The sequence below is a fragment of the Ascaphus truei genome, chromosome 2 (genome assembly GCF_040206685.1).
Source record: "Ascaphus truei isolate aAscTru1 chromosome 2, aAscTru1.hap1, whole genome shotgun sequence".
Classification (NCBI taxonomy): Eukaryota; Metazoa; Chordata; class Amphibia; order Anura; family Ascaphidae; genus Ascaphus; species Ascaphus truei.
In genome coordinates this window covers 353,427,593-353,444,269 of record NC_134484.1, presented here as the reverse complement: position 1 = coordinate 353,444,269, position 16,677 = coordinate 353,427,593, and the positions used below count along the sequence as shown (strand labels likewise).

The following is a 16,677-nucleotide window of genomic DNA, read 5'->3' as shown; positions in this document are numbered from 1 at the left end:
TGTCGGAGCTGAAACACTTCTTTTTTCGTACTTAAAATGGAACGTTTCAAGCATGCCAATTTTCTTGATGCTCTAATACAGCCAGACATTTGTTAGTTTTACCAATTTTTTATTTTAACTATTTTGGAAAGTATGGCTAAGTAATGAAACTTGGAGCACTTTATATCGCATTTCTCCCCTGTAAAGTGCTGTACTGTACAGTATATGTGGTGTACAAATGAAAATGTGTGTATATGTTTGCATATATACCTCCTAGGGCTTAAGATGACCCCAATTAAAGTAAGGAAGGTTTTTTTCATTTTGCTGTATGGATAGACTCGCTGCAGTCATTCTCCCCCCAACAGAGGTAAGAGAAGTTTCAACAGTTTAGTGTTAGGACCTGCAAATTTGGTTATGCCTTGACGTTGACTTGGAGGCTTATAATACTTTGGCCAAAGGTTTTAACTAAATGACACTTATTCATGAGAATATTATTATTGAAGTATTTAACTATATACTAAATTACTATTTATTTTGGCATTGTATGTACTATTGGGCGTGTGGGCGCGCGTGCCGTATTTCCTCGATTCTAAGACTCATCTTTTTTCCCATTTCCTCATGTCTGAAATAGGAATGCGTCTTAGATCGATGTGCTAATCGTGTTTTTACCAAAAACTGCTATCGGTGGTGCGGTGGCCGGCTGCTTGAACCACAGGCTCCCCCCTGCGGCTCACAGCTGATGTTGCTTGCTGGGGTCAAGTGCTCTCTTCCTCCCCCCCCCCCCCCGCGCGCAAAGCAACAGATGATTTCAGCAGTGTGTCCGGCTGCTTGCACCACGAGTGTTGTCCCCCGTCCCCGCTTGCTGTGTTGAAAAACTGGCCCCCTCTCTTCCCCCCACGCGAGTATCAGCTGGGCGGTGCGGCACTTCGCCGGTTGCCTCTCCCATTCCTCCCCCCGTGCGACTATCAGCTGGGCGGTGCGGCGGTAAGTAGAAGTGCCGGCGGCGGCATCTCCCATTCCTCCTCCTTTCCCCCCCGCCTGGCAGTCAGTGCTTCTACCACTCCCCCATCCCATCCCCCTCCCAGAAAGTGAACGCAGCCTGAGGTGGTGAGGGGAGGATGAGCTGAGGAGCGCGTGCGACTTAACATACAGTAAGTACAGTATCTGACGGAATTACGTTGCTGCTAGTCCCAGCACAGCTCACATTATGCTGAGCAGGATCCTGTTTGTAATGCTGAGGAGAAAAGATGTACTGTTGTATAGTATAGTGTTGTGTACTGTTGTGCAGTGTTACGCACTGAGCTGTTGTGCATGCAGTGTTACGCAGCGTGCTGTTGTGCATGCAGTGTTACGCTGTGTGCTGTTATGCAGTGATATGTAATTGTATGGATAAATGTATGCTATTGTCTGCTAGTAAAAACATTTTTTCTGCACATTTAATGTAGTGTTTTTTTTCCTCTCAGATTTTTTTAAATTAAATCAAGGGTGCGTCTTAGAATCGAGGCAATAGTGTGTGTGTGTGTGTGTGTGTGTGTGTGTGTGTGTGTGTGTGTGTGTGTGTGTATATATCAATCACATTGATATTGATACATGAATCTATATTTTATTACTTTACGTTTTTATTGCAAAATAATAATTGAAAACCTGAGGTTTTGTAGAAATAATTGAGTAAACCTAATGCTCAGTTGTACTGTAACACATTCCCCAGCAATAGTCCTGGTGTTTCCTAGCACCACAATCCTCTTCCTCCCTCTACTCTTCTCAATGTTGGAAAATACCTTAGTGTTTCCCTTACAATAAATCCTTTATTTTTTTCCTCTCCAAACATTGATTTGGCAGACCGAACTGTGCTGACAAGAAAGTTGCTACTGATCTGCTTCTTTTCAGGGGCGGTTACTGAGGAGTGAAAGTAAGCAGAAAAAGTAGAAGAAACTGACAACAGAGAAAAATATTTATATTAAGAGAAAAATATTTATATTTAAGTGTCTGGTATGTTGTTCAACGTCTACTTTTGTCAGAAATATTTGATATTTCTTGACATGCTACTATAAGAAAACAATTTCTATAACTTTTAATATGTTCATTTTGGAAATGTTACTTTATAAATGTCCTTTAATAGCTATTTCTGTGGTTTGAGATGGCTGGCAAAGCATGCCAGTTTGGGCACTATACTTATACAATAGTACTAAAAATGTATTAACCTTTTATTAAACGTTTTGTTAATGTCCTGTTCTGCTCAGCCTAAAACAAGATGCTTTTTGCCTCCTGCTGATGGATAAATAGTGAGTCAGCGTATTTTGTCAAAGTGCATTGGCAGGTTAAATTTGTATGGAGTTTCCTTTGCCAAAGTCAGTGGATTTGGCTTCCCTTGCTATTATGCTGCCTTCCGACATATCAAGTAGTCTCTCCTACTGTACTTGGCTGCATTTATTTATTGTATGTTTTGATTTCTAGTTGCAGTGGAAAAAATACAAAACTACAAAAAGTACATTAATAACATATAGAAATACAGGTTATGGTAATGAGGAGATACAGCCAATTAAAAGGAAGAGTAAGGGGAGAGAAAATATTTAGAACCAACAAGACTCACATATAGGGATTAAATACAATTGGTAGACTGATATCAGACTAAGCATTATCTGGAAGGCATATGGAAAAATTATATTCACCAATAACATAAATTAAAAATTATTTACTTAGTCACATTTAAAAAAAACAAAAAAAAAAAAACACCACATGCAACTAGAAAGTAAATGTTCTGTGTAGCTGCTGATATGGGCAATGTAATTTATTGAGATCACCTACATTTTTCAGCTGGATGCCTACTTGAGTAATAAGATGGGCAAACCCATCAGGGTAACAAGCGAAAAGCAAGGTTTAAAATGGACATTTTATGCTGTGCACATAACGTGTTACTATTCTGGTTAATTTGTGCACACTGTAGAGATGTGGGATTTTTTGTTTTTGAATCCAAGTTAAACAACTTTGTGCATGATGACTACCCCTGCAGTTTGCTTGGTTAATTTGCAATGAAACAAAGCCTTGACAATGATTGATGCACAGAAATCTTTGAGGTGTTATTTTATTTATTTATTTATAAAATATTTTACCAGGAAGTAATACATTGAGAGTTACCTCTCGTTTTCAAGTATGTCCTGGGCACAGAATAAGACAAATAATACATGGTTACAAATACAGTTACATAAATGAACAGGGTATACATTATATACAAGACATTGCGTGCACAGTTAAAGAAAATATATATTATGGGCGTATGAAACAGTTACAGACCAGATTAAAATGTGAGACAGCCTTAAATTTGAAAGAACTTAAACTGGTGGTGGATGTGAGAGTCTCTGGTAGGTTGTTCCAGTTTTGGGTGCACGGTAGGAGAAGGAGGAACGGCCGGATACTTTGTTGAGCCTTGGGACCATGAGTAGTCTTTTGGAGTCTGATCTCAAGTGATAAGTGCTGCAAGTGCTAGGGGTGAGGAGCTTGTTCAGGTAGCTGGGTAGCTTGCCCATGAAGAATTTAAAGGCAAGACAGGAAAGGTGAACTTTGCGCCTAGACTCTAGTGATGACCAATCTAGTTCTTTGAGCATTTCGCAGTGATGTGTGTTGTAGTTGCATTGGAGAACAAAACGACAAATTGAATTGTAGAGGGTGTCAAGTTTGCTAAGGTGGGTTTGAGGTGCCGAGCCATATACTATGTCTCCATAGTCAATAATTGGCATTAGCATCTGCTGTGCGATACACTTTCTGACCTGGAGACTTAGGGAGGATTTGTTCCTGTAAAGTACCCTTAGTTTGGCATAGGTCTTGGTTGTCAGGGTATCAATGTGCATTCCGAATGTTAAGTGGGAGTCAAACCATAAGCCCAGGTATTTAAAACTAGTGACAGGGGTTAGGGTGGTGTTAGCGTTGGTTCTAATCAGGAGCTTAGTCGCTGGAAGCTTTAAAAATTTCGTCTTGGTCCCAAATATCATTGTTACAGTCTTGTCAGTGTTTAAAAAACGTTTGTTTTGGGAAATCCAGTTTTCGAGTCTCAAAAAGTCAGACTGAAGTATGTGTTGAAGGTCAGAGAGGCTATGGCTGTGTGCATATAGGATTGTGTCGTCTGCATACATGTGTATTGAGGCTTCCTGACAAGCTGTGGGAAGATCATTAATGAATACTGAGAAGAGTAGGGGCCCCAGAACAGAGCCTTGCGGGACACCACAGGTGATATCCAGGGGGTTGGAGTTAGAGCCTGAGATGGACACATGTTGGGATCTACCTGATAGGTAGGACTGAAACCAGTTTAAAGCATGCTTCCCTATTCCAGAGCTCTGGAGTTTAAGCAGGATAGCATGATCAACTGTGTCAAAAGCCTTTGCAAAATCTAGGAATACTGCACCAGTGAGTTGTCCCCGTTCCATTCCACACTGGATTTCATTGCAAACTTTTAGCAGGGTAGTTACCGTGGAGTGTTTGGGACGAAACCCTGACTGGAATTGGCTAGGGAAATTTGTCTTGGTATAGAAATCGCTTAATTGGGAGTGGACACATTTTTCCATGACTTTGGATAGAATTGGGAGAAGTGAGATTGGCCTGTAGTTTGAGACAGTGTTTTTGTCCCCACTTTTGAAGATTGGGACAACTCTGACAGTTTTCCAGTTCTTAGGGATATGGCCTGCAGACAGGATAGAGTTGACTATGGAAGCAATTGGTTTGGCAATGGCTGGGGCACCAAGTCTTAGGAACCTAGATTGTAGTAAGTCAGGTCCGCATTGGCTGCTTAGTTTTAGTTTGAGGAGCGCTTGTGTAATCTCCTCTTCAGATACTGGGCCAAATTGAAAATTGTGGGCAGTGTTGGGGGGGGGGGGGGGGGGTGGGACTATGTGTGTACTCCCAGGATGAGATTCAAATTTGTGGTTTGGGCTGCGTTTCGCTAATAAGTTAGTGGCACACCCCACAAAGTAATCATTCAATGCATTTGCAATGTCAGTGGGGTTTGTCAGAGTAATATCCCCCATAGTGATATTACTTGGTTGTTGATGGTTAGAAGGCTGGAATATATTGTTAATAACCTTCCAGATGTTAGCTGGGTTTGATGTATTTTGGTGGAGATTGTCAGAGTAATATTGTGCTTTTGCGTGCCTTGTTTGCCTTGTGCACATATTCCGCATGCATCTGTAGTGATTGAGATCCTTGGTAGTGCCAGTTACTTTGTAGCTTTTCCACAAGGTATCCCTGAGCTGGTAGAGTGCAATAAGGTCAGTTATAACCCATGGAAGGTGGGCCCCCCGTACCCTTATTTTGCATAGTGGAGCATGGGTATCGCAGAGTTTTAAGAACTCTGATTGGAAATAGTCGAGCGCAGAATCAGGGTCGGGAATTAAATCGATTCTGTGCCATGGGCAGTTGGTAAGGTCATCTAGAAACTGTTGTGAGTTAAAGTTTTTAAATGTTCTAGTGAGGAGAACTTTAGGGCTTGAATGGGGCGGTTTAATTTTCCTTACACAGTACACTATTGCATGGTCACTGAAAATATCAGGAAGGATGCCAGAGGATTGGATTCTGCTGGGGTTTGAGGAGAGAATCCAGTCTAGCAAGGAATGGTTATGCGATTTCAGGTTTGTCCGTGTGGGTTGGGAAATGAGTTGTGATAGGTTAAGTGACTTGAGTTGTATCTGGATTTTGTGGTTTTTAGGGTCAAGCCAATTGAACTAGCAGCTCACTCTTCTCATTCAGAGAGGAAATGGGTGATATCAGTCAGGGATTGTAGAGGGGCTTTAGGGGGGCGGTAGATGCCAGCGAGCAAGATGGGCTTAGAAAAGGGGAGGCAGATTTTGCCAACTAGAATTTCAAAAGAGGGTGGGCTTGGGGGGCAATTTAACAGTGTAAATTGTAATGTGTCTGCAATATAAAATAACACCCCTCCACCTCTCTTTGACCTATCTCTCCTAAAAATGGAGTATCCCTGAATGGCGATATTTGCATGAGGTGTGCCGTTCCTACTGTCTCTGTACGTTCCTCCTACACACCAATTAGATTGTAAGCTCCTCTGAGCATGGACTCTTCTTCCTAAATGTTACGTTTATGTCTGAAGCACTTATTCCCGTGACCCGTTATTTGTACAGTATTTGTGATTTATATGATTGTCACGTGTATTACTACTGTGAAGCGCTTGTACATTAATGGCGCTATATAAATAGACATACAATACAATATTTATCTGTATTATCTTGACATGTTTATTTACAGAAGAATGTTTCTGTGGTTTGCTTTTTTTTTTTTAATTAATTTTTTAGAAGCGCTGAAACTTTTCATGGAATAAGTTACTTTTAATGATGCACTCGCTATTTCATGGAATGTTTGTCTGATGTGGCTGGGAAGGCCCAGTGTTCTTGTGAGTCATTGCATAGATTTTTAAATAGCTACATCCACTGTCTGTTACCACCCATTCGAGATCCCAGAACGTGATGAATCATTTTTCTTTCTCAGTGTTTCCCAAATGGTGGTTTCTACAAATGTTCCCCACCACCACCCTTCCAGTTGTGAGATGTGAACATCTTGCTCCCAGCTACTGTTAATACACTCAGGGGAATCCTGAAGGAATTTCCAGTGATTATGTCCCCCTCCTTTCTCTTATAGTATTACTTATTTCATGAGTTATGACGATATGACCTATTTATATTTTGACAGACGTAAGTAAGCATGTTCATTTTTTGTTTGCTTAGTTACAAAAATTACACTTGGCCAGCAAGTAGCAATTGGAACAAGGTGATTTGATGTTTGCATTTCCTGTTTGCAGCTCTGCTGCTCATGAGTCTGGAACAAAATACAGGGTTGGTATGTGAATGAAGAGGTCCTGCTTTAGTTGTTGGCAGCGTTAAAGTCAGGAATGCAAGGGTTGCCCTTCAAGATCCACAGCATTCTATTCACTGTAATTACAAGGAAAATGCCCCATTTGAATGAAAATTAAAATCCACATCTGCATATAGCAAAAGATAAATATACTGTGGCAGTGTAATACACTGGTACTACTTTATATAATCTCTTGTTACCCTAATAATAGTTAGTTGGTCTGGAAATCTGTTGACCATTTACTTCTGACAATTCTAGAAAAAAAGAAAAACCTTTTGGGCTGAATTTATAACTGAGAATTTTCTTATAATTCAACAGTACGAAGAGAGACTGGGGCCATTTTGTATGAGAGGGACGATCTGATCTTGTTTTAGCTATCATCGTGAGAAAATATTTTGCAAAAATGTGTCAATTTGCTAGAATTTGTCTTATCTAAAAGGAAGCAAAACGTGCCGAGTAAGATGTTGCATGGATAATGATGGTAATCCTTTCATCTGCAGAACATACTAGATTCTGTTGTGTCTTTCTGTTATTGCTTTGCCCACTTTATTGTAAAGTTCAAGTTTTTAATTCTATAATAAAACGATTTTGTTTTGATTGAATGATAAGATCTGAGAGAACTGCTAATCGATCTTTGTGCTAGGATGATAAGTATTGGGAATTTAGTAAAGCGCTTTGAATTACACTAACATGGTTGGTTTGCTGGGGCAGGAGAAAGGCAATGTTATTTGTTTTGTTTCTTGGCAAAGGACTGATGCTCTCTTTCCTTTCTGCTATATTTAGTAATACTATAGCCAGACTTAGCAGGCACATCCGTCGAGGGCTTTTGGAACAACTATTATCATTTAGATGCTGATTTCACATTATCTTTTAGGGCAGCTGATTCCTAAATCCTATAATGCTCAGATGGTGGGTTGAAGAAAAGCATTACTTGGGGCCCCTAGTTTTATGAAACTCCTAGTTTTATGAAACTCCACATTATTGGAATCCCCATAAATGTTCAAAGCTCATACAGCCACAGCACGGTCTGGATGGGATTAAAGGCTATTTACATTTTTTTAAATTTTCTTTATATTCAAGGAGTCAATGCTGAAACTACATTTAAATGGGAAGAAACAAAATGTGAACCTTATTGCGAAGGTTAATGCAGTGTAGGGTGATAGTTATGTTAGATGTATCTGAGTTGGGTGGGGTGAGTTGTTGGTAAAAGGACGGCCCAAGACTCCTGTCAAAGTTTTATGGCAGAATGCTTTCACCTAATTTTTAACCCGCAGTCTGCGCTGATTGTCAGATTTAGACATTTGTTTTTTTGGGTTTTTTTGTTTTTTTTCTCACTTTAGATCTTCTTGCTTTTTTATAATGCATTTTTTATTTTTAAAGCCTCGTGCTCCAGTCAGGAAATATAAACGTTAATATTACATTTTTAGATGAAATATAAACGTTAATATTACATTTTTAGATTAAAATTTAGATTGTCCTCAGTCCAATGCAGTCTAAAGGTTCACGGTAATATCAGAAGTTGGAGTTTTCAGAAAGTTGTTTTGTTTTATTTTTTCAAACAAAAAATGTGTTTTTAAGAGCACGAAATACTCTGTGCAAGATAACAACATACGAGTTAGGCCGCGCTTATAGTGTTGGCGACGGCGACGCGACCGATGACGTTGCCACTGGTGAAAGATGTAATTTTGATTTTTAGCGACGTTGCTGGCGACCAAGGCCAGTGACATCAATTAAAGGGGCAGGCCGCGCAATTTGATTGGTTTAGAGACAGTCACGTGTCAACTGTCTCTAAAAAAAAATCAAATTTACCCGGCTTCAAAAATTTTGGTCGCTGTCGCGCTTACTATAAGCGCTTGATTTTGTTTCTGAGCAATGTCGCCGTCGCAAAGCACTTTAAGCGCAGCCTTAAGCTCATACCGGGTTCTACAGGGAATTGTAACTTGAATTCCAGTATTTGTTGGCAAATGGGGCTGCATCTTCAACTTCAGTTGAATTGTCCTGATTTTACTGCATGTCAAGAATTAAAGCTCGGAGCATCCTTGAGATTCAGCTCTCTTAACAGCTGTGGGAAATACCACTTACAGATAGTTTAATTTTCTTTTGTTTGAGATTTTTGGGCACCGCATTTATATCCCAGAAATGTTCGCACTAACCGTAGGTCTATCCAAACCTTTAACCTCACATGTCATGAATTTGTGATTTGTTTGCAATAATCACTGCTTGAGATATTGACATTCATGTCATCTTCATTATTTTTAGATCACAGTTAAAGGAAATTTGTTTTGCAATTCAACGTTTATAATCTTTTGGTGATAGTAATGGACACTAAAGCCATCTCAAAGTCCCTTGTTCCCCTGGGAAGAAAAGTTCTTACATAATGGACATTTTCTGTTTTTGACTGTAAAGCTGCAGCCCACAATCATAATTCTCCCCCTCCACCCACAGTCAGTGTATATCTTTAGTCACTTCAGAGTTATGAAATATACTTTTTCGGAGTCTTTGGTCCCTGTTTGGGGAAAGAAAATATGCACTTAAAGCAAGAATACTACATCCCCCCCCCCCTCCCTGCTCTCTTTTTAATTTTTTTTTTAAATATGTAAAGCATGTGACAATATATAATGCTCCTGTTTTAAATCTGTAAAAAAAATCCTGACTATGTGCCTAATGAAATTGTCGCTTTCTAACTTTTGTACTTCAGTTTGTGAAATGTGTGCAGCTGATATGTGACATGATATTACTACGTATAACACATTATTGTTACAACTTTTAGATCTGCTGTTTGGAACACAGCAACAGAACTGTTTGTGATACTTTGTTGCCAAAGGACAGAGCTCAAACAGGTGTGTGTCAGAGCCTGTTCCAAAAGAGGAAATGGATGTGACTTTCTAAATGGTTGCTGTAGAAACTAATGGATGATTGGTACTTAAACAAAAATCATTAAAAATGGCTTAGGCCGTGATTATACCAGAAATCGCACGTGACGGCTTCAAAACAGTAAAATGCAATGAAAGCGCACATACCAATCGTGACGGTAGTGCCGGGACATGTTGCAAAGCTTCTGTCCCATGAAGAGATCTGAGATTTTGTTTTTCACAGGCGACGGCCGCATCACATGATTTGCACGACCAATCACAGTGCATCTTAAACAAACCACACACACACACAATATATTGGGTCGATAACATCAGACGAACTGTACACCTAATTTATAGAGCACACACTTCCCAGGTTCCCACAGAGCTATTTTCCCTTGATGCTGAGAAGAAATTCAATAGGTCGGACTCGAACTACCTGATATCTGCCCTTAGACTCACAGGTCCATTTCTCACAGCCATTCGTGTTCTATATCAGAACCCCAGAGCAAGGGTCCGATGTTCACAATGTCTCTCCAACCAAATTCTCATAGCAAACAGAACGAGACAAAGTTGTCCACTATCCTCCTTATCGGCTGTATCCATTTAACCACTAGCAGCCCACATAATATTACATCCGGACATCTGAGGGGTTAAGATCGGCCAGATAGAATACAAACTTTCGCGGACAATGTACTATTAATGCTCACACAGTCCCTGACCTGTCTTCCAAATCTTTTCCAGGCTTTGGGAAAGTTCAGGGAGTTCTCAGATTGCAAAATACATCAGGCAAAATCAATGGCTTTAACATCAATCTTCCCAAAGAAACAGGAAAAACTCATCACAATTCATTTGGATTTTATTGGAAACCTTATTCCATCCCTTATTTCAGGGTTTCAATTACAATGACCTCTTCGCCTTACAAAACCAGTTGCGCACAACTGATTCAAATCCTTCAGAAAGATGTAGAGACATGGAGTACTATAGGTACAATATCCCCTGGATGGGGTAAATAATTTTTATTAAAATGAATTCGGTGCTGCGCATTATGTATCAGTTTACAACTCTGTCGGTCCCAATAAACCGCCCCCCCCCCCCCCCATACGATCTGAAAGATTTCTAGATTTATTTGGCAAAATAAGCGCTCAAGGGTGAATCAGTCGATACTCAAACGACCCATTTGTATGGTAGGGCTGGCTGTATCCAATCTCCATGTATACTTTGCCTCCTTCCAACTTACGCAATTGTTGTTAATGTGAGACTCTGACAGACACTAGCTGGTGGGTGGAGATAAAACAAATAGAATGTCAACCAGGCGAGATTGATACTTTATTATGGCTACACAAGGCGAGCAGGCCTCGGCGCTCTTTATCACCCGGTTATCGGACATTTGCTTTGTTTATGGGATCGTTTCAAGTTTAAATATAAACTCGCTACTAGCAGGAGAGGGTGCTATGTAACTGAAGCTTTGAGCCTGGTATGCACGACAGGCTATTTGCAGCATGGAGGTCTGCAGTCATCACCAGAATTGGGACACTTTCTACAGGGATAAAATTGCCACCTTTACCAAACTGGTGGAGAGGTTCTGATTGCCACAGAATTAAGTCTTCTCATACTTGCAAATTAAACACTTTCATATGACGTGTCCCAGGGTAAACCCTTCCTACCTATTTTGAGACCTTGTTCGACTAGACACTTGGCGAAAGGGCAAATCTCGCCACTATATTGCATTGTGCTCTCACTCGATAGCTATAACAAGTGCTGCTTCATGAACAAGTGGGAGGAGGAGTTCGGAGGAGATCTGGAGGACTGGGACAAGATTTGCGAGGCGGCTCTACATGCACCTTAATAAAGGAAAATTCTGATGAGCTCTCCTACTGGTGGTATTTTAACCCGGTTTGCTTGCATGTGATCTATCGGTCCTCCGGTCCCAGAAGCATCAGACGTCGCGGGCAAAACGGATCTTTATCTCACGTTTGGTGGTCTTGCCTGCTTATAAAATCATTATGGTCTCAAACGTTTTCCATGATCAATAGGGTTCTGGGCGCCTATTGAAGACTTTATAAAATGCCCACGGAACTCACCCGGGCAGAACAGAAACTAACAACCCATATAATGGCAGCCACACACTATTGCATAGATGCCCGTTGGTTCAAACCAGGTTTACCTTTTCTAGACATGGTAGAATAGTGTATTTGAAATGGGATGATAATGGATGGCATCTCTCCTCCCACCCCCCAATAAAACAAACTGCTTGCTTCCCCTGACCAGTGAAATTTTGAGCCCCCTGACCCCACTCCTTCCCGTATATTTTATTTTGGGATAACGCCTGATAAGAGTGCTGTTATTTTGGCAACCCCCCGTCCCCACACACATGTATGTAGCAATTCCTCTTCCATGTATTTCTGTAATGTCCTACCTTTCTCCATTCTGTATCCCCACAGAAATTGTGCAAAAATAAACAGTTTGGAAAAGGAAAACTTAAAAACAAAAATTGTCCCATATCTTTATTCCTAAAATATTTGGAATGATGTGGCTCGGGTGAGTTTGCTGCATATAAAGAGACTACTTTTGACCTCTCTACTGTGAAGTTTGAGGGACAAATGGATATCTGTCCTTTAGCAACCTCCTAAACATGAAGTGTTTAGCATTCTTTGCTTTGTCACGTTGCAACTGTTTAAAAGATTAATCTGTGGTTTTCGTGAATAGTTGTCAGACCTATAATAGCCTCATATTTAGTAAATCTACACAGTTCTGGAATACCTTCTTAGCCCCACCCCCTGGAATTTACAGATCGCCTCAGAAATCCATTTCAAGATATAAAAAAGAGGGTTTCCGTTTATTTCTGCTGTCAGAGAAGAATTTTGACCCCATATAACCTCAAACACACACAACTAGTCATGGTCAGTGGTTTGATCTGCCATAAAAACAATTCATGTATTTTTAAGGTAACCTACAACTACAATTAACCTCTTAATTTTAACCACCCATTAAAATACTGGATTACATGATATTATTGTCACACCTTTATTTTAAGAGATTTCTTCTTGCCCTTTCCAACGCTGTTTTTATTTTTCAAATTCAATTATTTGTTCCGGAGAAGAGTTTTCAAATATTAATGTCTGAGGTTAAAATGACACTGTCCCAAGCCAATTGCAATCCTAATGATTTCAAATAATTTTTTTTTTATCACTAGGAAAACATTGTTTAAAAAAAATAGCTGGACATGCTCATGGGTCAAGATATGAACGCTAGGAGTTTTTAAACTCTAATACATGCAGTCCTTGGTTATCCAACGGAATCCGTTCTGGAGGTAGCGTTGGATACTGAAACTATATTGTTTTACACACAACTTTTTTTTTTTTTTCTAAAAATTTTTTTTTTATTATTATTATAGCTTGTTTGTCATTAGTTAAGTAGATATTTGGATACACCCACATTAAACACGTTCAAGAATGCCAATATAATTTTTCCTCGAATACTCCTAGCTTGTATGTTTAATTGCAAGACTTTCATTACTATAATTATTACAGATACTGCTTGAAATTCTTCCTAACTTTCTAAATGCTTTTCATTACATTTTCTATTATAAAATTATTTTTCTTATAAATACAGATGTACAGTAGCAGACGTTCTTGCATGTTATCTCCGCTCTTTGTACATTAAGCCACTAATTGACGTGGCGCAGTTGGCAAATTGCACAATTTCCATTGAAATGTATTGTAAACTACCCAAAAACACAAATCACCGGTAAAACTCGTGACTTCGGTAACACCTGCTTGTCACGGGAGACCAGAACTTTTAACACCAAAATACCTGGATCCTTTAATTGAGCAAAGCAAGAGATAAAATAAATTGTGATTTATTTACAGAATGAACACACACAGCTTGGTTTACAATTACAACGAAAATACACTAACTGGAACGGTATCTTGGAACCTTAGTTCTTACGAACTCTTGAAGCTTAGCTGAATCTTTGTTACGATGTTACGAATCTCTTACATCATGATGTATCTTAGGTGAATCTGTTATAGCATGATGACTCATTACTGATGGACTGCACGGGTTCTTATAGGGTTAACATTTCTATACCTAACTAGTGCAGCCTATCTCTCCATGGGAATATTTCCGTCCCCCTATCATCACAGAGTTTCCAATACTTTGCAAACCTGGCAGAGGGGGCTTCTCATTCTGCTATGGGCATGTGCAAACTTTGCACCTTTGCCGCTTAGCATATGAGACCCTGCCCCTCTTACCTGGTGCCGGTCAGTCGGGCAGGGTGACATCTTGCTAGGATGGCTTATTGAAGTTTTTCTTCCGTTACACCTCCTTGCTAACACATGGTTTAACACGTCTGTATCCAGAATTGCCTTTGAAGCTTAGAGGGTGGAGTAGCTACTCTGTCTCCCATGCAAATGGATTGTTACCCATACTGAACATTACTTGAACTTTAAAAACATAACTCTCGCCACCTTATACCTGGTGGTAGATACACTGAACCCCACACTCAGTTCTGGGCTTTGGGCATGTACTGGGGACCTTTGAATGTAATTCAATTCCTTGCCCGGTCTTACTATTCTGGTTTGTGCTGAAGCAGGGAGATTTGGCGGTGAGCTGCAAACTGCTTTCTAGGGAGGATTTTATCGGTTGGTCTGTGTTCCTCAGGAATCTGGGGGGATTCCTGAGTACATGTAAACCGCATCATTCTACCCAAACACACTGTGACAACATTTTACCGTAAAATTACCCCTGAAACTCACGCCCTGCACATCTCTGCTGGTTGGCACTCCTGGAACAGTAAAAATACACATACATCTTTATTACAAATGCAGTTACATGCCATGATTGGGTTGAAGAGCTGACAATCACAATTCCTTCATATTGCTCAGGGGCACCCAGCTGGGCATAATACCTTTGTTACCTGGCTACCCCTACACCGTCACATCTGTAGCTCTGCCAGTATACACAATGCTGTACATAAAATTTTGCAAGCGTAATGAGATCATGCCCCAAACGTCTTACAGTGTAACTTTTGGTTCCTGGACATGGAGAGAATTATTTTGCCTATGGTCCCAATGAGAGCTGAAAGGGATACAAATTTTACCAGCTCCAAAGGCAGCATATGTAATTCTAAGGTATTCCTTAAGCTAATTACTTCATAATTAATGTAATATTTAATTGCAGAAGTAAAATGTTGCCTAGATATTATACTGTACTTAAAATCCTGTTTCCAGGAACCTCCTTCTTTTTTTTTTTTTAATGACTAGCATTGTGATTTCTTTGGAACGGGTTGCTTGTGTTTTACTGCCACATATGAAAGCAGTTAAACTTCTTTCCCAAGCTGGTGTTATTTAGCTGAGCCAATGTACCATTTTTCCATGTGGTTCACAATGGAAAATGTTAAAACCTCCGATGTTTAGTTACAAACCTGGTTTTTTTTTTGCTCCCTTTTGAAATTTTTTTTTTTAAGATGGATTAGTCACTAAGCCACCAGTGTTGCTAGTGACGACTGCAGAATGGGTACTGAAGCCCCTCCCCACTAGAGGAAGTTACTGGTTTATCCAGAGCAGTGTCTCAAATCTCATGTTAACACATGTGAGCATTACTAGGCATTTCATTCTGCAGCTCTGCAGTGTTTTCGTCCTTCCATAACGGCTGGGATGGAATGCTACTGCTAGGGGAATGCTTTTTGCCTTTGCACTCCTAAATGGCCTCTGAAAACCAACTACTGAACAAAGGAGGAGTGAATCAGAAAAGACATAGGAGCGAATATTAAGTCATTGGTGGGGAGATCAAGCTTGGAAGGAGATCAAGCTTGCAAGTGCTGAAAGACATTTGCACGTAGAAGGAACCACTGATACTTGCTTTGAATGAGGATTACAGAGGATGCCGTTTTCTCACAGTGATGAACTACTTCCACAGGAAGATTTCCAACTCATTAACTTGAGCCTATGCTTTTGCTGCTAACAGCTTCCCATATTGCAATGCTTTCTGCATTGTACTCATTTGCCCAGGGATCCTATAACATTTGTCTGGAGGAAGAAAAATAACCGGAGCTTATTGTCTTGTGCGTAATGAAGTAAACATATCCTCTGTATTCCTGTCATGTGGGACGTTGGGATTTAGTCGCTGCATTTCTCAGGAGTACCCTCATCCCTTGTGGTCTGAGTCATCACATGTGAATGAACTGCAGTCCCGCACTACTCTGTGGATTTTATTGTTGCTGCTTTTGTGCAGATTGGATTTTTCTGCTTCATGTAGGAGCTCATTGCTGTTTAAATCTAATGAAAGAAATACAAGAAAAACATTACCGATTCAGTTGACATGAAAAATGCAGCACTGATCGTTTGACACAATTGTTTACAGCCACAAAAAGCTGACTAGTCTCTCTTGGCAATTGACCTTGCAGGGATCATAGTGGCTTTTTACCAGTGCTTCCTAGTAGGCACGGAGGGGTTTTATGACTGCTTACTAATGCGTCCTTGTGGATAATTTTATAAAGACAAGACTAATGGTCAATTGGATGGCAGTAGATTCATCTTAAAATGCAAACTTTTTACCTTGAATTTTATTGAAACATAAGACATTCTCTTGCGCACATTTTGTAATATGGAATCTAAAGAATCTCGTCAATATTTGTTGTATTGATTTAAATATTTTTTCTACTTTTACGGTTTGGAGTCTTCAAATTTAAATAACAACGCTGAAGTAAAAAAAAATATTAGCATTTTGCCATTATTTGACAGTTTTCAGTATTGTATGGAGTTGAGCCTTTACTCGAAGCTAGATCGAATGAGCCGTGTGTGCATTGTGGTTTTGGAGGAGGGGGATGATGACTACCACAATTTTACTTCCAAATTACCTCGAGGGAATGGTTATCGTCATTCGCCCTCTGGAAATGTGACGGTAAGACGTAGCTGCTGTCATAAGGCTTGTAGCAATCAACTGAGCACTAGAGAAATGTCAGAATGTGACTGCTTTTCAGGTATCTCCATTC

General features: G+C 40.0%; 1 protein-coding gene across 3 annotated transcripts in view; it reads left to right on the top strand.

The window, feature by feature from the left end:
• The window catches only part of ANKRD28 (ankyrin repeat domain 28), a 191,447-nt gene that overhangs the window by 41,128 nt on the left and 133,642 nt on the right, over positions 1–16,677 (top strand). The window contains exon 1 of one of the 3 annotated variants that reach the window (XM_075586885.1): positions 15,252–16,586. The exons of 1 other annotated variant lie outside the window; for it this stretch is intronic. In XM_075586885.1, coding sequence (XP_075443000.1) covers positions 16,440–16,586 — 147 coding nt within the window. In that variant the 5' untranslated portion in view covers positions 15,252–16,439. Of the gene's footprint in view, positions 1–15,251; positions 16,587–16,677 lie in introns of those variants that run through there. One more of the 3 variants, XM_075586882.1, reaches the window with a different exon arrangement.